The 27,760-nt window shown below is 43.6% G+C and overlaps 1 protein-coding gene across 5 annotated transcripts; it reads left to right on the forward strand.

Moving 5' to 3' along the window:
* LOC132337759 (Golgi integral membrane protein 4-like) lies at positions 1-27,315 on the forward strand. Of its 5 annotated transcripts, XM_059866598.1 has the most exons (15): positions 3-447; positions 5,698-5,772; positions 7,368-7,417; positions 8,628-8,681; positions 12,067-12,217; positions 15,407-15,489; positions 15,956-16,099; positions 16,926-17,096; positions 17,145-17,255; positions 18,322-18,458; positions 19,395-19,546; positions 21,004-21,065; positions 21,743-21,907; positions 24,401-24,472; positions 26,167-27,315. In XM_059866598.1, the coding sequence occupies exons 1-15, from the start codon at positions 261-263 to the stop codon at positions 26,275-26,277; spliced, it is 1,725 nt and encodes a 574-aa protein (XP_059722581.1). In that variant the 5' UTR covers positions 3-260; the 3' UTR covers positions 26,278-27,315. The 5 variants fall into 5 exon arrangements, with proteins under 5 accessions (XP_059722582.1, XP_059722581.1, XP_059722583.1 ...); XM_059866599.1 differs by having other exon boundaries at positions 1-447; positions 16,926-17,255; positions 24,401-24,485; XM_059866596.1 differs by having other exon boundaries at positions 4-447; positions 16,926-17,255.
* Positions 27,316-27,760: the final 445 nt, after the last annotated feature.

The following is a 27,760-nucleotide window of genomic DNA, read 5'->3' on the forward strand; positions in this document are numbered from 1 at the left end:
GCTCGGTGCCCTCCGCCCGCTGCCCTCGCCCCGCAGCCCCCCCGGGCCGCCCCCCGAGGATGCTCGGGCTCCGCTCGGACACGGATGTCCCGACGGACAGCGAGGAGTAGAGCCCGCCAGGAGCCCCCCAGGCCCGGCAGGGAGCGGAGCCGAGCCCGCGGCCGCATCTTCCGGACGGATCCGCGAGGAAAGCGGCTGCTGGGCCGGGATAACCCGATGGTTTAGCAGCGCCGGCCGGGCTGCGCCGCTCCTGCACCGCCATGGGCACCGGGATGTGCTCCAGGAGGCAGAAGGGGCTGCTGCCCACCGCCCTCTGCCTGCTCACCCTGGCCTGCCTGGCCTCCGGAGTTCTCCTCTACAGCCACTTGCAGCAGAAGGTGCGGAGCGCCGAGGCGCTGGCGCAGAAATACAAACAGCAGCAGGAAGCGCTGTCAGCCCAGCTCCAAGGTGAGTGACCCCTCCGGAGCTGTCCCTGTGAGTGACCCCTCCGGAGCTGTCCCTGTGAGTGACCCCTCCGGAGCTGTCCCTGTGAGTGACCCCTCCAGAGCTGTCCCTGTGAGTGACCCCTCCGGAGCTGTCCCTGTGAGTGACCCTCTCTGGAGCTGTCCCTGTGAGTGACCCCTCCGGAGCTGTCCCTGTGAGTGACCCTCTCTGGAGCTCCCAGGGTGAGTGAGCCCAAGGTGAGTGACCAGTTCCGGAGCCCCAAGGTGAGTGAGTGTCCCCTCCGGAGCTCCAAGGTGAGTGACAACTCCAGAGCTCCAAGGTGAGTGACCCTCTCTGGAGCTCCCAGGGTGAGTGACCTGCTCCAGAGCTCCCAGGTGAGTGACCTCAAGGTGAATGACCAGTTCCGGAGCCCCAAGGTGAGTGAGTGACCCTTCCAGAGCCCCAGGGTGAGTGACCCCTCCGGAGCTCCCAGGTGAGTGACCCCAAGGTGAGTGACCCCTCCGGAGCTGTCCCTGTGTGCACACCCTGCCCCAAATCCTCTCCCTCCCAGCCACGAGCAGGGTCCCCCGTTCATCTCTCGGCTTTGAAGGTGCTGTGCTGTTTCCTTCCCCCAGTTTGGCTGTCAGGAATTGGAGCAGCCTTGAGTGGGAATTGGCAGAGGGGGTCGGAGCTGGATGGGCCAGCTCAGCTGCGTCACGGCCATTCCATTTTTTCTCCTTTTGGGTGCAAATCCCAACCCCGGTCAGGCCACACGCGGGGCAGTAAAAACGCAGGGCGGGCTCTGGGAGGCGGCTCCGCTCTCTCTGCCCCGTGTGCGAGCGAGCAGAGAGGGAAGGGATCTTCCCCTGAAGTTTTGTCCCGGCCCGCTGCTGCCTGCTGCCTCTGCAAGGCGAGAAACCCACCTCGTTCTGGAGAGGTTGGTCTGGACTAAAAAAGTCGGGACTAAAAAAGTCCGGGAATAAAAAAGTCCAGGAATAAAAAAGTCCGGGAATAAAAAAGTCGTGGAAGCATTTAGGGGCTGATGGATGCTGATTTTTAGCTCAAAAAGAGCGGGGAGAGGAGGAAGAGGAGGAAGAACTGGATTTTCTGACCCCACTCGCAAACCCACCTCGTTCTCCAGAGGTTGATCTGGGACTAAAAAGTCCGGGAATAAAAAAGTCCGGGAATAAAAAAGTCGTGCCAGCATTTAGGGGCTGATGAATGCTGCTGATTTTTAGCTCCTTAAAAAGAGTGGGGAGAGGAGGAAGAGGAGGAGGAAGAACTGGATTTTCTGACCCTGCTGACAAACCCAGCTCGTTCTCCAGAGGTTGATCTGGGACTAAAATGTCCGGGAATAAAAAAGTCGTGCCAGCATTTAGGGGCTGATGGATACTGCTGATTTTTAGCTCCCTAAGAGTGGGGAGAGGAGGAAGAGGAGGAGGAAGAATTGGATTTTCTGACCCTGCTGACAAGCCCACCTCATTCTCGAGAGGTTGATCCGGGAATAAGAAAGTTGTGCCAGCATTTTGGGGCTGATGGATGCTGCAGGTTTTTAGCTCCCCTAGAAAGAGGGGAAGAAGAGGAGCAGGAGGAAGAATTGGATTTTCTGATCCCGCAGACAAACCCACCTCGTTCTCCAGAGGTCGATCCGGGATTTAAAAAGCCGTGGCAGCATTTAGGGGCTGATGGATGCTGCTGATTTTTAGCTCCCTAGAAAGAGGGGAAGAAGAAGAGGAGGAGGAGGAGGAGGAGGAGGAAGAATTGGCTTTTCTGATGCCGCTGCCCAGCACTTTGCTCCCCTGGCAAGAGCTGCCGGAGACCGGAAGGCAAACGCAGCGTGTGGATTCCTCCTCCCCCTCTCCCCTCATTTGTCCTCCTTACATAAATGCCTGACTGTGGGAAAATGGGATTGCAGCCCGCAGGGAAGGCTGAGCAGGCGCGGCTCCTCCAGCCTGAGCTCTTATCTCCTCTGTCCTGCCTTGCTGGGGGGGCAGGGCCGCGTTTCCAGCGGCTGTCCCAGGATTTGGGGATCTGGAGGGATTGCTGAGCTCCCCGTGTGAGGTTTGGTGGGAACACCTCACATGGATTTGGGGATCTGGAGGGATTGCTGAGCTCCCCATGAGAGGTTTGGTGGGAACACCTCACATGGATTTGGGGATCTGGAGGGGCTGAGCTCCCCATGAGAGGTTTGGTGGGAACACCTCACATGGATTTGGGGATCTGGAGGGGCTGAGCTCCCATGAGAGGTTTGGTGGGAACACCTCACATGGATTTGGGGATCTGGAGGGATTGCTGAGCTCCCCATGAGAGGTTTGGTGGGAACACCTCACATGGATTTGGGGATTTGGGGATCTGGAGGGGCTGAGCTCCCCATGAGAGGTTTGGTGAGAACACCTCACATGGATTTGGGGATCTGGAGGGATTGCTGAGCTCCCCGTGTGAGGTTTGCAGGGAACACCTCACATGGATTTGGGGATTTGGGGATCTGGAGGGATTGCTGAGCTCCCTGTGAGAGGTTTGGTGAGAACACCTCACATGGATTTGGGGATCTGGAGGGATTGCTGAGCTCCCCATGAGAGGTTTGGTAGGAACACCTCATGGATTTGGGGATTTGGGGATCTGGAGGGATTGCTGAGCTCCCCATGAGAGGTTTGGTGGGAACACCTCATGGATTTGGGGATCTGGGGATCTGGAGGGATTGCTGAGCTCCCCATGAGAGGCTTGGTAGGAATACCTCACATGGATTTGGGGATCTGGGGGCTCTGGAGGGATTGCTGAGCTCCCCATGTGAGGTTTGGTGGGAACACCTCACATGGATTTGTGGGCTCTGGAGGGATTTGCTGAGCTCCTGTGTGAGGTTTGCTGGGAATGCCCTCGGGATGGGCAGCACTGGAGGACGGGCTGGCCCTGGAGTGCCCACAGAATGAATCCATGTGGCCAAAAATTGTTCTGCTGGAGGTCAAGGGATTATTTAACCCCTTTTTCTCCCCCCTAAAAAGTCAGTTGAGATGGCTGTGTTTACCTGGCAGCTCTTCCCCAGCTAAAATCAAACACAGGCTGTCTGCAGGACCTTTGTGGGCACATCCAGGGATGTTTTTCCTGGGTTGCTGGGGCATCCTGCAGATCTGTGACCCCACATTTGAGACTTTTAGGGTTCAACCTTCTCCTGGTGGCTCCGTGCTGCAAATGGAGCATCCCCAGGTGCCCAGGGCTGTATGCTCCTCTCCAGGAAACAAAACCCAATCAGCCTTGGGAGTGCATCCAATTAATTGTGTTCAGCTTCAGGTACCTCATGGCTTGGCTCCATCTTTCCTTCACCTACAGCTCAGTCCCAGCCTGGGCTCCTGTGGGAATTTCAGGCAATCCTGATGTGGGAAGGGATGAGAATCTCCATGTTTCAGAAAGTGGATTGATTAATTTATGATATATATCATATTAAAAGAAAATGATCTTTTAAAGCAATACTAAAAGCATAGAAGAAAGGATTTAATCAGAAGGATTGGAAGGAGCAGAAAGGAATGAGAATAAAATCTTGTGACTGACCAGAGAGTCTGAGACAGCTGGGCTGGGATTGGCCATTAATTAAAAACAATTAATTGTGTTCAGCTTCAGTTACCTCATGGTTTGGTTCCATCTTTCCTTCACCTACAGCTCAGTCCCAGCCAGGGCTCCTGTGGGAATTTCAGGCAATCCTGATGTGGGAAGGGATGAGAATCCTGAATCCACATTCCAGAAGCTGATTTATTATTTTATGATATATATTACATGAAAAGAAAATTATCTATTAAAACTATTCTAAAAGAATAGAAGAAAGGATTTAATCTGAAGGATTGGAAGGAATAGAAAGGAATGAGAATAAAATCTTGTGACTGAGCAGAGTCTGAGACAGCTGGGCTGGGATTGGCCATTGATTAAAAACAACCACATGGACCAATCCCAGATCCACCTGGTGCATCCCACAGCAGCAGAGAATTGTTGGTTTTCTTTTCCTCTGAGGCTTCTCAGGAGAAAAAAGACCCTCAGGAAAGGATTTTTCACACAACATCTCAGTGACAGGTCCCCCCTGCAGCCCCAGTTTGGGGGTGCAGAAATGAACCCAGATGATCCCTCCCTGCTGTGTCAGCATCCCCTGCTCCTCCTGCAGCCCCGGGGAGCCTCGGGGACCGCCAGGTTTGGGAACAACACCCCGAGAACTGAGCCAAAATCGCCTTTTTTCCACCCAAACCCGAGAGCTGCAGCCTGTTGCTGGGATTGCCATCCCCTGTCAGAGCTGCCATTCCCAAACACGCCCGTTGCCATGGTTACCCGTTTTTATTTGGAACAACAATGTGAACAAAGGCAAAGCTTCTTTTGGGATTTCTTCTTTTTTGGATTTCTTCTTTTTTGGATTTCTTCTCTTTTGGATTTCTTCTCTTTTGGATTCTTCTGTTTGCATTTGGCTGCTGGGGCAGATGGCAGAGATGCTTCTGGAAGTGATGCTGGCACTGCAGGGGTGCCTGGGGGGTTTCTTTTATAGTGGGGAAAAATCAGATTTTTTTTTTTTAAAGCGGGAAAAATCTGATTTTTTAATGGTGGGGAAAATATCTGAACTTTTTTTAATAGTGCAAAAAAGATCTGATATTTTTTTAATGGTAGGGAAAATATCTGGGTTTTTTTAATGGTGGTGAAAAATCTGATTTTTTAATGGTGGAAAAAATATCTGAACTTTTTTTAATGGTGGGGAAAAAATATCTGAATTTTTTTTTTTTTTAATGGTGGGGAAAAAATCTGAATTTTTTTTAATGGTGGGTAAAATATCTGAATTTTAATGGTGTAGAAAATATCTAGTTTTTTTTAATGGTGGGGAAAATATCTGAATTTTTTAAATGGTGGAAAAATATCTGAATTTGTTTAATGGTGGGAAAAAATCCAATTTTTTTTAATGGTAGAGAAAATATCTGATTTTTTTTAAATGGTGGATAAAATATCTGAATTTAAATGATGCGGAAAATATCTAATTTTTTTTTTTATGGTAGAAAAATATCTGAATGTTTTTTATAATGGTGGGAAAATATCTCAATTTATTTTAATGGTGGGCAAAATATCTGAATTTTAATGGTTGGGAAAATATCTTTTTTTAATAGTGGAAAAAATATCTGAATTTTTTTTTTTTTAATGGTGGGGAAAATATCTGAATTTTTTTTAATGGTGGAAAAAATATCTGAATTTTATTTTAATGGTGGGAAAAATACCTGTGGGGCTGACTGGAGTCTGTCCTGCTGTGCCTGTCCCCAGTGGTGTACGAGCACCGGTCCCGCCTGGAGCGCTCCCTGCAGAAGGAGAGGGGCGAGCACAAGAAGACCAAGGAAGGTCAGAAATGGCTGTGCCCAAAGTCCCCAAAGTCCCCAAAGTCCCCAGCTGTCCCCAGCTGTCCCCAAAGTCCCCAAAATCCCCAAAGTGCCCAAAGTGCCCAAAGCCCCCAAAGTGCCCAAAGTCCCCAGCTGTCCCTAAAGCCCCCAAAGTGCCCAAAGTGCCCAAAGCCCCCAAAGTAAGTCCCCAGCTGTCCCCAAAGTCCCCAAAGCCCCCAAAGCCCCCAAAGTCCCCAGCTGTCCCCAAAATGCCCAAAATGCCCAAAATCCCCAAAGTCCCCAAAGCCCCCGAAGCCTCCGAAGTGCCCAAAGTCCCCAAAGTCCCCAAAGTCCCCAAAGTCCCCAAAGCCCCCAAAGCCCCCAAAGCCCCCAAAGCCCCCAAAGTCCCCAAAATCCCCAAAATCCCCAAAGCCCCCAAAGCCCCCAAAGCCCCCAAAGCCCCCAAAGCCCCCAAAGTGCCCAAAGTCCCCAGCTGTGCCCAGCTGTCCCTAAAGCCCCCAAAGTGCCCAAAGCCCCCAAAGCCTCTGAAGTCCCCAAAGCCCCCAGCTGTCCCCAGCTGTCCCCAAAGCACCCGAAACCCCCAAAGTGCCCAAAGTGCCCAAAGTGCCCAAAGTGCCCAAAGTGCCCAAAGTCCCCAAAGCGCCCAAAGTGCCCAAAGTCCCCAGCTGTCCCTAAAGCCCCCAAAGCCCCCAAAGGGCCCCCAAAGTGCCCCCAAAGTGCCCCCAAAGTGCCCCCAAAGCCCCCAAAGCCCCCAAAGTGCCCCCAAAGCCCCCAAAGCCCCCAAAGCCTCCAAAGTGCCCAAAGTGCCCCCAAAGTGCCCAAAGTCCCCAGCTGTCCCCAAAGCCCCCAAAGTGCCCAAAGCCCCCAAAGTGCCCAAAGCCTCTGGTGGCTGAAGAAATATATAGGAATATAAATATGCTGAGCAATGCTTTATTCAAACATTACAACTTTGGTATAAATCTAAATCTAAATATACTGAGCAATGCTTTATTCAACCATTACAAGTTTATAATAATATAAATATATATTGAACAATGCTTTATTCAACCATTACAACTTAAATATAAATATAAATATAATATAAATTAATATAAGTAATATAAATATACTGAACAATGCTTTATTCAACCATTACAACTTTATTATAAATATAAATATAAATATATAAATATAAATATACCTATAAATATAAATATAAATATATCTGCTGAGCAATGCTTTATTCAACCATTACAACTTAAATATAAATATAAATATAAATTAATATAAGTAATATAAATATACTGAACAATGTATTATTCAACCATTACAACTTTATTATAAATATAAATATAAATATAAATATAAATATAAATATAAATATAAATATAAATATAAATATAAATATTAATATACCTATAAATATAAATATAAATATATCTGCTGAACAATGCTTAATTCAACCATTACAACTTTATTACAAATATAAATATAAATATAAATATAAATATAAATATAAATATAAATATAAATATAAATATAAATATGCTGAACAATGCTTTATTCAGCCATGCCAACCCTCTGAGCCCTTTGCCTGCCTCTTTTCCCCCTCTCCAGATTTCTTGGTGTACAAGCTGGAGGCTCAGGAAGCTCTCAACAAGGAGAAGGTGGGGGAGCTTTGTCCTGGCCTCGGTCCCACGGGGGAAATCCTTCCTGTGCCCCCGGGCAGGGCAGGGAGGGCTCCTGGGCCTGGCCCAGCCCTGGCTGGCTGCTCTGGGCTGGAGCTCTGGCTGCTGGGATTCCAGATTGCTGTGGGACACAGAGCCCTGCGCTGCCCGGGGGCCCTGGAGAAGCTTCCAGAATGGAATGGTGGAGCTGGGATTGTGGGGGTGGATTTGGATAGAAGGATGTGATGGCACAGGCTGGGAAACTCAGAGTTTGGGGTTTAGAATACAGAAATATATGGGGAGCAAGGTGGAGGTTTTAGGGCAGAGGCTGGACCTTCTTCAGCTTCTTCTACTTCTTCTACTTCTTCTTCACCTTGTTGTTCTTCTTCTCCCCCTTCTCCCCCTTCTCCCCCTTCTCCCCCTTCTCCCCCTTCTCCCCCTTCTCCCCCTTCTCTCCCTTCTCTCCCTTCTCCCCCTTCTCTCCCTTCTCCCCCTTCTCCCCCTTCTCCCCCTTCTCCTTCTCCCCCTTCTCCTTCTCCTTCTCCTTCTCCCCCTTCTCCTTCTCCCCCTTCTCCTTCTCCCCCTTCTCCTTCTCCTTCTCCTTCTCCTTCTCCTTCTCCTTCTCCTTCTCCTTCTCCTTCTCCTTCTCCTTCTCCTTCTCCTTCTCCTTCTCCTTCTCCTTCTCCTTCTCCTTCTCCTTCTCCTTCTCCTTCTCCTTCTCCTTCTCCTTCTCCTTCTCCTTCTCCTTCTCCTCCTCCTCCTCCTCCTCCTCCTCCTCCTCCATGGGTTTGGGTGGTTTTGTGTAATTGATAAAAACTCCCCGTTGCAGCCACGGGTGGTTGGTTATTGGGTTAAAAGTGAAATAATTGAGGTGTCATTTCTGAATTGGACACTTTATCCTTGAAAGGCCTTGCAGAGAGAGCCAGAGCTCCATTTTTAGTTTGGTGAAGTGCTGCAGAACTCACAGTTTATAGGACAATAATACAGATAAAAACTAACAAACATCTGAGTCCAAACAAGAAATTTCATCTCACACATTCCATCCCAACCCTGGCAAAACCAAGAGAAAACCTCAACACTTTCCTTGCACGTCCTGCTGGTCCAGGCCCTCCCTGCGGGGTGGATTTGGGCAGGTGCTCCTCTGGGGTTTTCCTCCCTGGGTTTTTCTGGACTCTGATGCTCTCCAATGTTGGATCTGCTTTCTCCCCAGCAAGACTCCATGAACAGATATGGGGCCCTCAGCTCCCAGCACAAGATCCTGAAGGTAAGGGAGGCTTGGCTGCTGGCTTGGAGGGGTGGAGAATCCCAGGAGTGCTGCACTTGGGGAGGCTGAGCTGGAGCAGATTCCAGAAAAAAGCAGGGATTGATGGAAAGTTTCTCCTCAATGGATCCACCTCGGGCAGCACCAGAGCCCAGCCAGGGCTGCACCCAGGATGGACCAAAATGGTCCCAAAATGAACCAAAATGGACCAAAATGGTCCCAAAATGAACCAAAATGAACCAAAATGGACCAAAATGAACCAAAATGAACCCAGGATAAACCAAAATGGTCCCAAAATGAAACAAAATGGTCCCAAAATGGTCCCAAGATGAACCCAAAATGGTGCCAGAATGAACCCAGGATGAACCAAAATGAACCCAGGGTGAACCAAAATGAACCCAGGGTGAACCAAAATGGTCCCAAAAATGAACCCAGGATGAACAAAAATGGCTCCAAAATGGACCCAAAATGAACTAAAATGGACCCAAAATGGTCCCCAAATGAACCCAAGATGAACCAAAATGGTCCCAAGAAATGGATGATTGCTCACAAAATGATCAGCTCTGCTCCATGTGCACCTTGCAGTTCACTGTCCCATCCCAGCCTTAGCCCAGGCAGTCCCACCCTTGTTTTTCTCTCTCCAGCCCACGGGGTTTGTGCTCCTGGGCTGAGATTTGGCTCATTTGTCCTTGGTGCCCAGCTGGAGCAGGAATTGTTTTGTCTCCCTGCTCTGTGCCCAGAGCTCACCATCCCATAATATGAACCCAGAGCCAGCCACTAAAGCAGCTCAGAATGTGGAAAACAGAAAATCCAAACCTGAGGCATCCCCTGGGGAGGAGATCTGTGCTCATCCAAGGTGAACATCTGTGTCCAGCTGTGTTAATTATTATTATTATTGTATTGATTGACCAATTAATGCAATAATAGAGCTAATAATAATAGTATTAGACTATTAGTCTAATTATTAGTCCAATAATATCACTCAATAGATACAGTACATGGTGTAACAATAGTCAAACTCCCAGTGTACGTGCAGAAAAAGCTGTTTATGGAAGATAATTTTCATTTTTCTACCTAAAAAACCAGTGTAAAACACTCAATCCAGGTGCAAGGTGGTTTTTTTAACCCAGGAATAAATTGGTTTGTTAATGAACTGCTCACACCAGGACTGATTTCACGTGGGATCTTCCAAAATGTTTCCTTGGCTTAGAAGAAATGACAGTCCAGCCAGAGCAGGCCTGGTTTGATAAATATTTTCTTTAAAATTTTTCTATTTTTTTAATAATTTTTCTATCTGCAACATCAGCCTCTGAGCACTTTCATCACCCAGGGTTTGGCTGTTTTTTCTGGGTCTCTCAGTGTGAAAATGGGGTTTATTCATTGGAGCCACCTTTGGGCTCCCACCAAATATTCCAGTCCGTGGAGGAGGCTCAGAGCAGGGCAGCTTAAACCATTTTATCCCATTTTATTGCATTTTATCCCATTTGATACCATTTTATTGCATTTTATACCATTTTATTGTACTTTTTTTATCACTTTATAGCACTTTTTTTGCATTTTACACCTTATCACCCGCCCTACCTGAAGCACATCCTGATGTTCAATTTTACTTTTGTTGGAGCAGGGCAACATTTTTAGACTAAAAATGTTTTTTAAAACCACCCCAGAGGCTGCTGGGGTGGTTTTTAAAATCGTTTTCAGCCTAAACTTGGCAGTGAAATGCTGATTTCAGCCGGGATGGAGAAGCAGGGCTGGGTTCCAGCAGCCCTGGGCTGGATTTCCTGAGCTGAGCTGGACCTCCAGCTGCCTGGATTTTGGATTCCAGCTTGGAAAAAGGAAGTACAGTTCTGTCTCTTGGGCTTCCTCCAGCACTCTGGGCTCTGGGAATGCTCTGCAGCAGCAAAATTCCTCCTCACAGCAGCTGCAGCCTGAGCAGAATCTGCTCTGCTTCTCTCAAGGGGACTTTTAAAAATTTTATTTACTCAGAGCATTTTTTTATTCCTGGCTCCCTTTCTCTTGCTTCCTTTTATTGGAGGAGTGGGAAAAACCCACCAAAAACAACCCCAACCATCTTTTTTTTTGTTTAAACTACATTTACAGCTGCTGAAAGACAAAACCAGCCCTTGGCACTGTGTGAGATTTCCAAAAAAAGGGATTTTTCCCTCAGAAAAGCAGTTTTTAGCCCATTGTGAGGCTGTGGGTGACACTGGTGGCACTGGGGCCCTGGCAGAAATGGTTCCCAGGGGAACTGGTGTGCTCAGGAGGAAGAGTTCTGCCAGGAATGTCATTGTCACCGCCTGGGAAATGGGACGTGCACGCTGGGCTCATCCTGGGGCCACCCTGGGGCCATTTGGGTTTATTTTAGCACCATTTTGGTTCATTTTGGGACCATTCTGGGGCCATTTTGGCTCATCTTGAGTTCCTTTTGGGACCATTTTGGGTCATCCTGGTTCATTTTGGGTTCATTTTGGTTCACCTTGGGTTCATTTTGGGACCATTTTGGGGCCATTTTGGTTCATCCTGGGTTCATTTTGGGACCATTTTGGGGCCATTTTGGTTCATCTTGAGTTCATTTTGGGACCATTTTGGTTTATCCTGGGTTCATTTTGGGTTCATTTTGGTTCATCTTGGGTTCATTTTGGAACCATTTTGGAGCCATTTTGGTTCATTTTGGTTCCATTTTGGTTCATTTTGGGTTCATTTTGGGACCATTTTGGTTCATCTTGGGACCATTTTGGAGCCATTTCGGTCCATCCTGGGTCCATTTTTGTTCATCTTGGGTTCATCCTGGGTTCATCTTGGTTCATTTTGGGACCATTTTGGTCCACCTTGGGTTCACTTTGGTTGATCTTGGGTTCATTTTGGTCCATTTTGTTTCATTTTGGTTCATTTTGGTCCATTTTGGTTCATTTTCGACCATTTTGGTCCATCCTGGGTTCATTTTGGTCCATTTTCTTTCATTTTGGACCATTTTGGTTCATCTTGGGTTCACTTTGGTTGATCTTGGGTTCATTTTGGTTCATTTTGGTTCATCTTGGGTTCACTTTGGTTGATCTTGGGTTCATTTTGGTCCATTTTGTTTCATTTTGGTCCATTTTGGACCATTTTGGTTCATCTTGGGTTCACTTTGGTTGATCTTGGGTTCATTTTGGTTCATTTTGGTTCATCTTGGGTTCACTTTGGTTGATCTTGGGTTCATTTTGGTCCATTTTGGTTCATTTTGGTCCATTTTGGTCCATTTTGGTTCATTTTGGACCATTTTGGTCCATCCTGGCACAGCCCTGGGCTCTGGTGCTGCCCGAGGTGGATCCAGACCCTTTTCACAGACCCCTGCTCTATTCTGGAGCTCTGCCCAGCCCAGCCTCCCCTGACCCCTCTGCTCCCCCAGAACCAGCACGACGATGTCAAGAAGCAGCTGCTGGACCTGCAGCTGCAGCACAACAGCCTCAGGCTGGAGCACAGGAGGAGCCTGGAGAGCCAGAGCCAGCGAGCGGCGCAGCTGCAGCAGCAGAGGGACAGCGAGGTCACCAGGCTGCAGGGTGAGGCGACCAACGCGGGGACACCGCGGGGGCGGGGCAGGGCGGGGCAGGGCGGGGCTGAGCCCCGGCCAGGTGTGGGACACCTGGGACGGGCTGGAGAAACTGCTGCTCCATTTTCTGTCCCAGTGCAGGGGTGGTCATTCACTCAGCACAACCCGACAGTGGCCGTGTCCTAATTGTCACACATGCCAAACATTCTAATAGTCCTTATCACTGTTATCTTCTTTATTAAAATATTTGTGTTAAACATTATTTTATTTATAATACAATATGAAAATTTAAATATTATTTATCATTATTATATTTATTATTATATTTGTATTAAACATTATTTTATTCATAATACATGATTCAAATTTTAATATTATTTATAATTATATTTATTATTATTATATATGTATTAAACATTATCTTATTTATAATACATTATAAAAATTTTAATATTATTTATAATACATTATATGTATTATTAATATATTAGTATTAAACATTATCTTATTTATAATACATTGTAAAAAATTTAATATTATTTATAATATTATATTTTTATTATATTTGTATTAAACATTATCTTATTTATAACAAATGATAACATTTTAATATTATTTATGATTATTATATATATTATTATTATATTAGTATTAAACATTATTTTATTCATAATACATTATTAAAAATTAATATTATATTTATAATTATTATATTTATTATTATATTAGTATTAAACATTATTTTATTTATAATACATTATGAAAATTTTAATATTATTTATAATTATTCTATTTATTATTATATTAGTATTAAACATTATTTTATTTTTAATACATTATAAAATTTTAAATATTATTTATCATTATATTTATAATTATTATATTAGTATTAAACATTATTTTATCTATAATACATTATAAAATTTTAATATTATTTATAATTATTATATTTATTATTATATTAGTATTAAACATTATTTTATTTATAATACATGATAAAAATTTTAATATTATTTATAATTATCTTCATTATTATAATATTTGTATTAAACATTATTTTATCTATAATACATTATAAATTGTTAATATTATTTATCATTATTATATTTATTATTATATTAGTATTATACGTTATTATTTTTATAATACATGATAAAAATTTTAATATTATTTATAATTATCTTCATTATTATAATATTTGTATTAAACATTATTTTATTTATAATACATTACGAAAATTTTAAATATTATTTATAATTATTATATTTATTATTATATTAGTATTAAACATTATCTTATTTATAATACATTATAAAATTTTTAATATTATTTATAATTATTATATTTATTACTATTATATTCACATTAAACATTATTTTATCTATAATACATTATAAAAATTTTAATATTATTTATCATTATTATATTTATTATTAATATATTCATATTATACTTTATTATTTTTATAATATATGATAAAAATGTTAATATTATTTATCATTATTATATTTATTATTATTATATTAGTATTAAACATTATTTATAATACATTTTGAAAATTTTAATATTATTTATAATTATATTTATTATTATTATATTAGTATTCAACATTATTATTTTTATAATACATGATAAAAAATTTAATATTTATTATTATTATATTTATTATTATTATATTAGTATTCAACATTATTTTATCTATAATACATGATAAAAATTTTAATATAATTTATAATTATTATATTTATTATTATATTAGTACTAAATATTATCTTATTTATAATACATTATAAAAATTTTAATATTGTTTATAATTATTATATTTATTATTATATTAGTATTAAACATTATTTTATTTATAATACATGATTAAAATTTTAATATTATTTATAATATTACATTTATTATTATATTAGTATTAAACATTATCTTATTTATAATACATTATAAAAATTTTAATATTATTTATAATCATTATATTTATTATTATTATATTAGTAGTAAACATTTTATTTATAATACATGATAAAATTTTTAATATTATTTATTATTATTATATTTATCATTATTATATTAGTATTAAACATTATTTTATTTATAATTCTTTATAAAAATTTTAATATTATTTATAATTATTATTATATTCGTATTAAATAATATTTTATTTATAATAATCATAATGCATTATAAAATTTATAATGTTTATCATGTATTATAAACAGAATGCTACAATTATAATTATACAATTACAATTATAATCCATTCTAAAAATTTTCATATTATTGATCATTTTATTAATTATTATAATAGTAGTATCAAATAATATTTTATTTATAATAATTATAATACATTACAAAAACTTATAATGTTTATAATGTATTAGAAACACAAATCCCCCAAGTTCTGCAGGAACAAATCCCCCAAATTCTGCAGGAACAAATCCCCCAAGTTCTGCAGGAACAAATCCCCCAAATTCTGACCTTTCACCTTGGGAGCAAAATGAAACAAAGTGAAATCAATTTTTTATTTTTAATTAATGGTGTAGGTCTGTAAAATGCAATTTAATGGTGCCAGTGTTGAAGGCAATGCTGATCCCTTTAATTCCCCAAAAATGGGGTTTATTCAGCTGCTGTTTGTTCCTGCAGCTGCAGGAACAAATTCCCCAAGTTCTGCAGGAACAAATCCCCCAAATTCTGCAGGAACAAATCCCCCAAATTCTGACCTTTCACCTTGGGAGCAAAATGAAACGAAATGAAATCAATTTTTTATTTTTAATTAATGGTGTAGGTCTGTAAAATGCAATTTAATGGTGCCAGTGTTGAAGGCAATGCTGATCCCTTTAATTCCCAGAAAATGGGGTTTATTCAGCTGCTGTTTAATTACATTTAAGGTTTGCATCTGGAAGACCCAAATCTGCTGGGGGATGTTTGGGGGTTTTTCCCTCTGCTCAGCAAAGCCCACTCTGACATGTGAAGAGATTTTGGGTTAGAAGGGGGGAAATTGAGGACAAATAAATGAAAGGTAAAGATGTGATTTGCTCTGTTCCTGAAATACACATTGTTGGAGGTTCCATTCCCAGTTTGGAGAGAGCTGTGAGGTCAGCAGGGATTTGTGGTGAGAAAGGGAGATGCCACACTTGAGAAAAAAATAATAATTAAAAAAAAATCTCTTTTTAAACAAATTTCTTCCTCTCCTGCAGACACGGTGTTTAAACTCAGAGAAGAGAGCAAGCTCCTCAGGAAGGCTCACCTGGAGGTTCACTCCCAGCTCCTCAGTGCCCAGGTAACACCTGGGAAACATTCTGCAAATGATAAATGTTCTCCAAATGATAAACGTTCTCCAAATGATAAATGTTCTCCAAATGATAAATGTTCTCCAATTGATAAATATTCTCCAAATAATAAATATTCTCCAATTAATAAATATTCTCCAAGTGAAAAATATTCTCCAAATGACAAATATTCTCCAAATGATAAATATTATCCAAATAATAAAAGTTCTCCAAATGATAAATATTTTTCAAATGATAAATATTCTCCAAATAATAAATATTCTCCAAATGATAAATATTATCCAAATGACAAACATTCTCCAAATGATAAACATTCTCTAAATAATAAATATTCTCCAAATAATAAACATTCTGTAAATACTAAATCCAGTTCCCAGCAGGGAGATTTCAACCCCTTGTGGGGTTTCTCCCTTTAACCCCTTGTGGGGTTTTTCTGTGTCCTTCTCCTCCCCTCAGGCCCAGGTGGAGGAGTTCAGGCAGCTCAAGGAAGCCCTCCAGAAGATGCCAGGCTTGAGAGGAGGAGGAGGAGGAGGAGGAGGAGGGAAGGGGCAGCAGCCCCTGGTGCCAGCCAGCAGCCCGCTGCAGCCAGGGAGGCACAAGGTGTGGGATTCCCTGGAATTTCCCTGGGGTATTCCCTGGAAAACCCCGGGATAAACATTCTGCAAGGCTCCTGGAGCTTTGAAACAGCAAAGCTCAGAGTTTGCTCTTGTCCTTCCTTCCTTTCCCTTTCCCTTTCCTTCCTGGAACCCTTTCTTTCTTTTCTTTCTTTTCTTTCTTTTCTTTCTTTTCTTTCTTTTCTTTCTTTTCTTTCTTTTCTTTCTTTTCTTTCTTTTCTTTCTTTTCTTTCTTTTCTTTCTTTTCTTTCTCTCCTTTCTCTCCTTTCTCTCCTTTCTTTCCTTCCTGGAATCCTTCCTTCTCCTTTTCTCCTTTTCTCCATTCCTCCTTTCTCTTCTCCTTTCCCCTTCTCCTTTCCCCTTCTCCTTTCCCCTTTTCCTTTCCCCTTTTCCTTTTCCCTTTTCCTTTTCCCTTTCCCCTTTCCCCTTTCCCTTTTCCCTTTCCCTTTCCCTTCCCCTTTCCCTTTTCCCTTTCCTTTCCATTTCCCTTTCCCTTTTCCCTTTCCCTTTTCCCTTTCCCTTTTCCCTTTCCCTTTTCCCTTTCCCTTTTCCCTTTTCCCTTTCCCTTTTCCCTTTCCCTTTTCCCTTTTCCCTTTTCCCTTTTCCCTTTCCCTTCCCCTTTTCCCTTTTCCTTTTCCCTTTTCCCTTTTCCCTTTTCCCTTTTCCCTTTCCCTTTCCCCTTTCCCCTTTCCCCTTTCCCCTTTCCCCTTTCCCTTTCCCTTTCCCTTTCCCTTCCCCTTTCCCCTTTCCCTTCCCCTTCCCCTTTCCCTTTCCCCTTTTCCCTTTTCCCTTTCCCTCTCCCTCTCTTCCAGGTTTCCCAGCCCAGCCAGGAGATCCAGAGCCCCTCGGTGGTGCCCGGTGCCCAGCAGCTGCCAGGGCAGGGCTCCTCCAGCCCCAGGGGTGCCCAGCCCCTGGTGCCCCTGGGCCAGCCAGCCCCAGCCCGGGATGCCAGCCACGCTGTCCCCAAGGATGCCCAGCCCCAGGTGGCCCGGGATGCCAGCCACGCTGTCCCCAAGGATGCCCAGCCCCAGGTGGCCCGGGATGCCAGCCACGCTGTCCCCAAGGATGCCAGCTGGCTGCCAGGGGCCGTGCCAGCCTGGCCAGCGCGCTTCACCCGCACCGTGCACAGCCTGCCCAGCCCTGTGGGTGCTGCCCTGCCCTGCCCTGCCCTGCTCGGGGGGTCTCAGCTCGTGGGGGCTCAGGATTGAGGGGTTGGGGGCGCTGGGCACGGGGGCAGGGCTGGCAGCAGGGTGGGCACCATGAGGAGTTGGCCAGGCTCATGGGAGAGGGTGAAACTGCCAGGTCTGGGTGAAAAACACCTGCACTCTCCTGGGGAAGGGGAAAAGGTTCAGGAGGGACAGAGGAGACAGGGAGCAGAGAGCAAAAATGGGAAAAAGTTTAATAAAGGACAAAGGAGACAGGGAGCACAGAGCAAAAATGGGAAAAATTTTAATAAAGGACAAAGGAGACCGGGAGCACAGAGCAAAAATGGGAAAACCTTGATGAAGGACAGTAGGGGACAAGGAGCACAGAGCAAAAATGGGAAAAGTTTCATAAAGGACAATATGAGACACGGAACATAGAGCAAAAATGGAGAAAGGTTAATAAAGCTGGACTTGAATTCCAGTGATGTTGGTGTGGGAGAGATTTCAGAGGTGGTTTTGTTGTTTCTCTTCTCTTGGAGATCCACCTGCCCCCGCCAGAGCTGGATCTGAATGATTCCTTTTTAATATTATTCTTTTTTTTGAATTATTGAATTATTCCCAGCCAAAGCTGGACCTGAGCTATTCCTTTTTGGAATAATTGAATTATTCCCAGCCAAAGCTGGACCTGAGCTATTCCCTTTTGGAATAATTGAATTATTCCCAGCCAAAGCTGGACCTGAGCTATTCCTTTTTGGAATAATTGAATTTTTCCCAGCCAAAGCTGGACCTGAATTATTCCTTTTTTAAATTATTCCTTTATGGAATAATTGAATTTTTCCCAGCCAAAGCTGGACCTAAGTTATTCCTTTTTGGAATTATTGAATTATTCCCAGCCAAACCTGGACTGAGCTATTCCTTTTGGCTGCATGGCAGGAGGGTTCTTGTACTGCAGGGTGGGCAGGGCTGCAGCTTTCCTCCAGAGCACTTCAGGATGTTCTCTGTTTGATCAAGGATTTTCGGCCCAGATTTGGGCTGTTTGATACCCGGGGTGTCTCCTGTGCAGGATGTGAAGGTGGAGATGCACATCCAGGTGAGGAGCCACGAGCAGAGCCCGGCTCCTGGGCCAAACTCTCCGGCAGAAAAGGCCCCAGAGGCGGGCGGGGAGCGCCCAGCAGGGAGCAGGGCGGCGCCGCTGCAAAGGTCGGTGACACGGAGTTCTTCCAAATGGGGTTTTTATAATTATATCTGTTATGTTATGTTATGTTATGTTATATTATATTATATTATATTATATTATATTATATTATATTATATTATATTATATATTTTTATATTATGTTGCATTATATATATGATACTATATTGCATTATGCATATATTATATTACATTATATTATAAAGATATTCTATTCGAATATTAATACATTATATTCTATTCTTATTCTATTATTATTCTATTATATTATATATGAAATTATATTATATTATATTTATGATATTATGTTGCACTATATATATGATATGATATTACATTATATTATAAGGATATTTTATTTTATTATTAATATGGCATATTATTATATTATATTATATTATATTATATTATATTATATTATATTATATTATATTATATTATATTATATTATATTATATTATATTATATTATATTATATTATATTATATTATATTATATTATATTATATTATATTATATTATAAATATATTATAGTATAGTATATTATATTATAGTATATTATATTATAAATATATTATAGTATAGTATATTATATTATAGTATACTATAGTATAATATACTATAGTATAGTGTAGTATATTATTATATTATATTATATTATATTATATTATATTATATTATATTATATTATATTATATTATATTATATTATATTATATTATATTATATTATATTATATTATATTATATTATATTATATTATATTATATTATATTATATTTTAAAATATTTTAAAATATTTTTATTATTATATTTTTACGTTCTATATCACTATTTTATGATACCATACTCATATAACATAACAAAACCCAGGAAGAGCCTTGTGCTGGGCTGCAGTCGGGTGCCTGACTGGCCCGGTCCAACCCGCTCCGGTGTTTTGCAGCTGGCCGCAGCTGGCGAGCCCCGGGAGGGCGCGGGCGGAGCCGGGCGCAGCGCGGGAGCGGCCCGGGAGCGCCCGGGGCAGCCCCCGGCCCGCCGGCCCCGCGGGAGCGGCCGGGCGCGGGGACCGGGCCGAGCGGCCGGAGCTGCGAGCGGGTACGGAAATGATCCCTTCGAATGTTTGATTGTCCCCTTTAGAATGTTTAATTGTCCTGGAGACACCCGGCGTTACCTGGAGCTGAGGGGATGGGGCCACTGCCGGGCTAAAAACTGTGTGTTACAGACACGCATCGGCCTCCAAGGCTGGGCCACTGAACACGCTCAAAATTTAAATGTATATTTTCAAATGAGAGTTGAAAGTTTCCAAAGCAGTCAGCCGTAGCGCAGAGGTTGTCACGGGTCTCTTTGTTACAATATTTAACATTGTTCCCCAATGGAAAGTTGCCACAGATTTATTTTGTTTTTCTAACGATGCCCTTTACTGAATTCTACTGCACTGGGTGTAATTTATCCAATGGGCTGCCATTACATGTACACACACATGCTTCTATTACAATAGATATTAAAATTATATATTAAATATTATAATTATATCGATAATATACAATCATATAGATAATTATAATTATATAATTGTATATAATTTATATCGTATATTATCTATTATATATATTATGTATTATATTTTATATATTATATATTACGTATTATATAATATATAATTATATAGACATAATATAATTATATAGATAATGATAATTATATAATTGTATATATTATATATATAATATAATATATAATATTATATAGTATGTAGTATATGGTATATTTAGTATATATTAATATATATTAATATATAGTACATACAATATATATTAATATATATATTATATTTTATATACATAATATATATAATAGTATATAATAGTATATAATATATATAATAGTATCTATTATATACTATATACTATATATTATATACTATATACTATATATTATATACTATATACTATATATTATATATTTATCTATATGAAATATAGTTTATGTATTGGCTATTATATTTATATATTATATATTTTATATAATATAGTTATATGTTATATATTATATTTTTACACATTATAATTTTACATATTATAAATATTATATGTATAATATATAGATATAAAATAGTATATGTATAATATATAAATATAGAATTATACATTCTTAGCTTACTCTATACAATTACTACACTGTAAAACCTTTCACCATCTTCCCAACACAGATTCTCACTTAATTTAGGCACATTCTTACAACTGTAGGAACACAAATTTATGATTTTCCTGCTCCGTGCCTGTGAACTTCCCATCCCCAGCTCTCCCAGGCTGCAGATCACCCCCCTCGGGTGGGAGTTTCTGCCCTTCCACTTCCTCCATCATTTCCTCTGCACATTCACAGAGCATCGGGGTAAACCACCCAGGTGGTGGCCGGGGCTTTGAGGAGACCCCACTGACTGTCCCTGTCCTTGTCCCTGTCCCTGTCCCTGCCCTTGTTCCTAATCCTGTCCCTGCCCTTGTCCCTATCCCTGTCCTTATCCCTGTCCCTGTCCCTATCCCTGTCCCTGGCAGATGCAGGAGTCATCGACAGGGAGCTGCACTCCCAGAAAGAGCCCGTGGTCCAGGAGCCCATGGTGAGTAACCAGAGCATCACAAACCCCCCAGGGCTTGGGAGGGACCTTCAATCTCATCTCAGCCCATCCTCAGCCACTTTCACTGTCCCAGGGTGCTCCAAGGTGTGGAAGGGACCTTAAACCCCATATCAGACCATTCTCATCCACCTCCCACTGTCCTGGGTGCCCCAGGAGTGGAAAGGACCTTAAATCTCATCTGACCCCATCCTCATCCACCTCCCACTGTCCCAGGGTGTTCCAAGGTGTGGAAGGGACCTTAAATCTCACCTGACCCCATCCTCATCCACCTCCCACTGTCCTGGGTGCTCCAAGGCTTGGGAGGGACCTTCAATCTCATCTGACCCCAACCCCAGCCACCTCCCCTGTCCTGGGTGCTCCAAGCCCTGCCCAGCCTGGCTGGGAGAAGTTTTCATCTTTTCATCCTGCCCTGTTTCACCTGGATGCGACTCTGGCTCGGAATTAGAGTCCAATCAGTCAATAATTACCCAGAAGTTTCTGTAAACTCCCAACTCCTTGGGTGTGGAGGGATAACAAAGATGTTTTTGGGGTTTTTTTAACAAACCTAACAGGCTTGGAGAGGTACAAGTGCTCCATTCTTGCTGGGGAAGGCAGGTTGCTGCCTCCTGAGGGAATAAATTAAATAAAAGAAATAAATAAAAGAGGCTTTTCCTGTCCAGCTGCCAGATGATGCTGCAGATCCTGCCCAGGACCCCAACAACCAGGGGGAGGATGAGTTTGAGGAGGCTGAGCTGGAGAGACCTGACTTTGAGGAGAAGGTGGGAGGCTCGGAGAAGTTCAAGGAGCCCAGTGTGAAAGAAGAGTGGAAGGAGAAGCCACCAAAGGTGACAACCAGCAGGGCCAGGGAGGGATCCCCAGCTGGGGACGGTTGGGTGGGCAGAGAATTTAAGGACTGGAAGGGAAACATCAAATTCCTGCGTGGATCCATAATCCAAATTCCCAGGTGGATCCATAATCCAGATTCCTGGGTGGATCCATAATCCAAATTCCTGGATAGATCCATAATCCAGATTCCTGGGTGGATCCATAACCCAAATTCCCGGGTGGATCCATAACCCAAATTCCTGGGTGGATCCATAACCCAAATTCCTGGATAGATCCATAACCCAAATTCCTGGGTGGATCCATAACCCAAATTCCTGGATAGATCCATAATCCAGATTCCTGGGTGGATCCATAACCCAAATTCCTGCGTGGATCCATAATCCAGATTCCTGGGTGGATCCATAACCCAAATTCCTGGGTGGATCCATAACCCAAATTCCCGGGTGGATCCATAACCCAAATTCCTGGGTGGATCCATAACCCAAATTCCTGGATAGATCCATAACCCAAATTCCCGGGTGGATCCATAACCCAAATTCCTGGGTGGATCCATAACCCAAATTCCTGGGTGGATCCATAACCCAAATTCCTGGATAGATCCATAACCCAAATTCCTGGGTGGATCCATAACCCAAATTCCTGGATAGATCCATAATCCAGATTCCTGGGTGGATCCATAACCCAAATTCCTGCGTGGATCCATAATCCAGATTCCTGGGTGGATCCGTAACCCAAATTCCTGGATAGATCCATAATCCAGATTCCTGGGTGGATCCATAATCCAGATTCCTGGGTGGATCCATAACCCAAATTCCTGGGTGGATCCATAATCCAGATTCCTGGGTGGATCCATAATCCCACTGTGAGATATGGCAGGCAGCAGAGAGCTCTTTGGCAGGTCGGTCAAAACTAACCTATTTTTCTTCTTCTCCTTGTAATGGAGTTTGAAATTTACATTTCATAGGACATTTTGTTCCTTTGTTTTCGTTCTGCTTGTGGTTTTTATCAGCACAATCAGCTGTGCAAGTCCAGCTCCGGGGCAGAGTGAAGCAGAATAAGCAAAAGTGCCAGAGTTCAGGAAATTCTCTTTTAGCCATGCACCAGAGCTTGCTCTGGCCTCGTCCTCTCTGCTTCTGAAGTCCCCCCTGGCACTTGCAACACCTTTAGGGATGGGGAGATGTGGAATAGGGGACTTCCAAGCACTTGGGAGCAGCACCAGAGACAATAATCTGAGTTTGTGCTCGGGTTCTGCTCAGTGCAGCCTCTCCAAGGCTCCTGGCAGCGTGTCAGAGCTCTGCCTCCTTGTTTGCTTCCTTGCAGATGGAATCCATTTAGTTCACCAAGTGTTTCCTGCTGCCTGAAGCCAGGCTCTGCATCAGGGAAATGTTCATTTGTTTGGACAAGCAGCTGAAGGTTGTTTTAAAAAAACTGAGTGTTTTATCTGTCAGGCTCTAAAATCATGATTAATGGTGGGATTAAGAAAGAAAAAAAGAAATCTGGGCCAATGAAATCAAATAAGAGAGGGGCTGGCAGCAGCAGAGCAACACCTCCTTGAGATTAGTGCAAATGTGGAAAGAATTAGTGACACAAATACCTGGCTCTCAAATCTGGCTGGGCTGTGCTCCCTAAAGCTCTACCCTAAAAAAAACCCCAAAGTTTTCCAGCTCTGGGGCCCTCCTGCTGCAGGAGAGAGGAGCTGCCAGCAGGTGAGAAAAGAGACTGGATGGCAAAAAAATAAATGGAGTTTGTGTTGCCTGATTGTCCCTGTGCTCCCCCTGGTCCCTGATCCAGCCCTGGGGCTGAGGCAGGAGCTGTGTCCTGGCAGGGCTGGCAGAGTCTGGGGGTCTCTGCTGCTCTCAGTGACCCCCAGGTGTGTCACAAAGTCTCTTGTCCCAGCCTGGTGGGCAGAGAAGGAGTCAGAGCTCTTCAGATCTCGTTCTCAAGGTTGTTTATTGTTTCTTATCTATAAAATTCTTTCTCCTGTCCTGCCCAGGTCTGTTCAGCAGGTCAGAGGCACTCTGCCTGCCCAGGGTGGTGATATCTTTTTATACTAAAAACTCTGTGTACAATATTTACCACAACTTCCCAATCCCTGTCACCTGTGTTAGACAGTGAGCTTCCACTCTAAACCAACCCAAAAGTGCCACCATCACAGCAGGAGATGGAGGCCAAGAAGAAGAAGAAGGAGAAAGGATGGGCACACCCAGATTCCTCCATCTTGCCCCTTGAACCCCCATCCTAAAAACCCCAAAAATCTATTTTTTCACCCCGTGACAAACTAATTATTCTACTTAGACTTTCGTGGCTTGCAGATCCTCATCTAAGGTTGGTAATTTTTTCCATGGGTCACAATCAAATCCACAGGGGTCTTGGGCTCTGTGCCAGGGTCTCTGAGCCCCCTGGCAGGGGTTTGGGCAGTCCAGGACAGCCAGAGGGATGTCCTGAATTCCAACAGCTGGGCACTCCCAACCCTGCCTGCCTGTGTTTTTCAGGATGCTGGCAGAGCTGCCCAGCCCAGGGAAGACCCACTGGAGGATTACCAAGAAGATCAGGAGCAAGAAATTGTACGACACCAAGGTTCTTCCTCTTTCCTCTCTGGTGTGGGGTCACCTGGGGGGGGTTGGCAGCCAGGAATTTGGGGGGACTCAGCTTTTAGGGAGCCAGGGGTGAGCAGGGACTCCAGGTCTGCCTCTGCCTGCTCAGTGAGACTCCAGAACAAACCTGGAGCCTTTTCCAGGTGTCCAGAGCACCCTTTGTGCTCTTTGTCCCCTCCTCCTTTCTGTCTGCACCCACCTGCAGCAGCTGAGCTGTGGGGTGCTTCCCAAAGAGCAGCTGGGGGAATCACAGGGGGAATTATAGAAGGAATTTTAGGAGGAATCACAGGGGAAATCACAGGAGGAATTATAGCAGGAATCACAGGAGGAATTATAGGGAGAATCACATCAGGATTCACAGCAGGAATCAATCACAGGAGGAATTGTAGGAGAAATTACTGGAGGAATTAGAGGAGGAATCACAAGAGGAATTATAGCAGGAATCACATCAGGATTCACAGCAGGAATCAATCACAGGAGGAATTGTAGGAGAAATTAGAGGAGGAATCACAGAAGGAATCACAGCAGGAATCACAGCAGGAATCACAGCAGGAATCAATCACAGGAGGAATTGTAGGAGAAATTACAGGAGGAATTATAGGGGGAATCACAGCAGGAATTATAGAAGGAATCACTGCAGGAATCACAGGAAGAATCAATCACAGGAGGAATTGCAGGAGAAATTACAGGAGGAATCACAGGAGGAATTTTAGAAGGAATCACAGCAGGAATCTATCACAGGAGGAGCTACAGGAGGAATCACAGCAGGAATTATAGAAGGAATCACTGCAGGAATCACAGGAAGAATCAATCACAGGAAGAATCAATCACAGGAGGAATTGCAGGAGAAATTACTGGAGGAATCACAGGAGGAATTAGAAGAGGAATCACTGCAGGGATCACAGCAGGAATCGATCACAGGAGGAGCTACAGGACGAATCACAGGAGGAATTACAGAGGGAATCACTGCAGGAATCACAGGGGGAATGAATCACAGCAGGAATCAGTCACAGCAGGAATCAAGGCTGTGCCAGTGCAGCAATGCCAGACCAATGTTTTTCAAGCATGAGCTGGAGAGGATCACCCTGGTACCTTCCAGTCTCATCCATTCTCTCCCTGCCCTTCCTGAGTGGTTCCTGAGGGGTTTTCTGCAGTTTCCCCAGGATTCCTGAGGGTCTGGGAATGAAGGGGATGGGCAGAGCAGAGTTGGTGTCAGGTCTCCTTTCCCTGAGTGATTCCAGGCCTCTTGTAGGTGTCTGCAATGGATGGTTGGAGCTAAAATCATCCCTGGAGGCTGTGCTGGCTGCTGCATGGCCTGGCTGGGCTTGGTGGCACAGTTTGAAATGTGGAGGATGTAAAATATCAGCTCCTCATACCTGCCCTTCACATCTGCCCCTCACGCAGCAGAGGCCACAGGCTGAGGTGTCAGAGCTGCATTGCACTGCCAGGATATTAAAATGTGCTTAAAACACCTCTGTGTGCTGCCAGGGACACCTGAAGGTGCCACCAGAGCTGGGCTCTTCCCTGTTTTCCCAGGTTCCCAAAGCTGGGCTGGTTTGGTAGGACAGCTCTGGTCAGGGACAGCGTGGTGTGCTTTAGGATCTCCTTTTCCAGGATTTCCTTCTGCCTGATTTTTCCCTCCTGGCTGTTCCCTGTGCCCCCAGGAGGATCATGGAGGGGAGGTGGATGACAACGATGACCTGGAGCTTGTCCAAGAGCAGAAGGAGAGTGTGGGAAGGCCGGGAGCTGCTGGCAAGAAGGATGACTACTTCTGAGAGCTGCTGAAAAAAACCAGGATACTCCAGGAATGAGGGGATGGGAATTCCTCCTGGGAGCTGCCTCCTGAACAAAACACTGCCCAGAGCAAAGGCAGGAGGAGGGAACTCCCTGCAGAACTCTCTGCAGGCCCTGGCAGGGGGTTTGCAGATGAAAATCCCATCTTGGTGTGGAGCCACTGCTGCCTCTGAGATCCCAGAATGGGAATGATCTTCTCCTGCTGCTTTTCTTAGCAGCACTTCTTGATTTACTGTGTTCTTCATCCTCTTGTTCTTCACACCCCCTTTCTAAGCTGGAGAGGGTTTTTTGGCTGGTTTTGGCGTGTTTTTACATCCCCTTTTGAAGCTGGAGAGGGTTTTTGGGCTGGTTTGGGGTGTTTTTACATCCCCTTTTGAAGCTGGAGAGGGTTTTTGGGCTGGTTTGGGGTGTTTTTACATCCCCTTTTGAAGCTGGAGAGGGTTTTTGGGCTGGTTTGGGGTGTTTTTACATCCCCTTTTGAAGCTGGAGAGGGTTTTTTGGCTGGTTTTGGGGTGTTTTTACATCCCCTTTTGAAGCTGGAGAGGGTTTTTGGGCTGGTTTGGGGTGTTTTTACATCCCCTTTCAAAGCTGGAGAGGGTTTTTGGGCTGTTTTGGGGGTGTTTTTACATCCCCTTTCAAAGCTGGAGAGAGTTTTTGGGCTGGTTTTGGGGTGTTTTTACATCCCCTTTTGAAGCTGGAGAGGGTTTTTGGGCTGGTTTTGGGGTGTTTTTACATCCCCTTTTCAAGCTGGAGAGGGTTTTTGGGCTGGTTTGGGGGTGTTTTTACATCCCCTTTCAAAGCTGGAGAGAGTTTTGGGCTGGTTTTGGGGTGTTTTTACATCCCCTTTTGAAGCTGGAGAGGGTTTTTGGGCTGGTTTTGGGGTGTTTTTACATCCCCTTTTGAGGCTGGAGAGTGTTTTTTGGGCTGGTTTTGGGCTTTTTCTACCCCCCTGGGCAGCAGAGGGGTGCCTGAGCTGGTCCCTGGACTCACCCTAATACAAAGGAATCTGTCTTCACAAATGATTTTGTGTTTCTTTAACACATCCTCTGAGCAGGGTGGGGAGGGAACCAGAGGAAATTTCCTTTTCTTTGCCTGGAGCTGTGCAAGAGCAGCAACCACAGCCAGCAGAGTGTGTGTGTGTGGATGTGAACACCTTCCTGCTGCATAAACCCCCCCAGAGACTGGGAGCAGATCCCTGCAGAGCTCTCCCTGCCCTGCCTTTGAGCTGGGACACTCCTGCTGGCCTCAGAGTGTCCCCTGGAATGCTGTGTCTCTTCCCTGCTGCAGGTGAGGGCTGCCCTGAGCTCTTCCCCACGGGGACAGGGACAGCCACACCAAGAAACAGGAAAAAAAAGGAATATTTGCAGCCCAACTAATGCAGTTCCAGCCTGTTTGGATTATTGCCAGTCTCCCAACAGCAGCTAAGGTAAATTTTTACCTCTTCTAGGCAGGTTTTGATCAGCA

This window comes from Haemorhous mexicanus, chromosome 23 (genome assembly GCF_027477595.1).
Source record: "Haemorhous mexicanus isolate bHaeMex1 chromosome 23, bHaeMex1.pri, whole genome shotgun sequence".
Classification (NCBI taxonomy): domain Eukaryota; kingdom Metazoa; phylum Chordata; class Aves; order Passeriformes; family Fringillidae; genus Haemorhous; species Haemorhous mexicanus.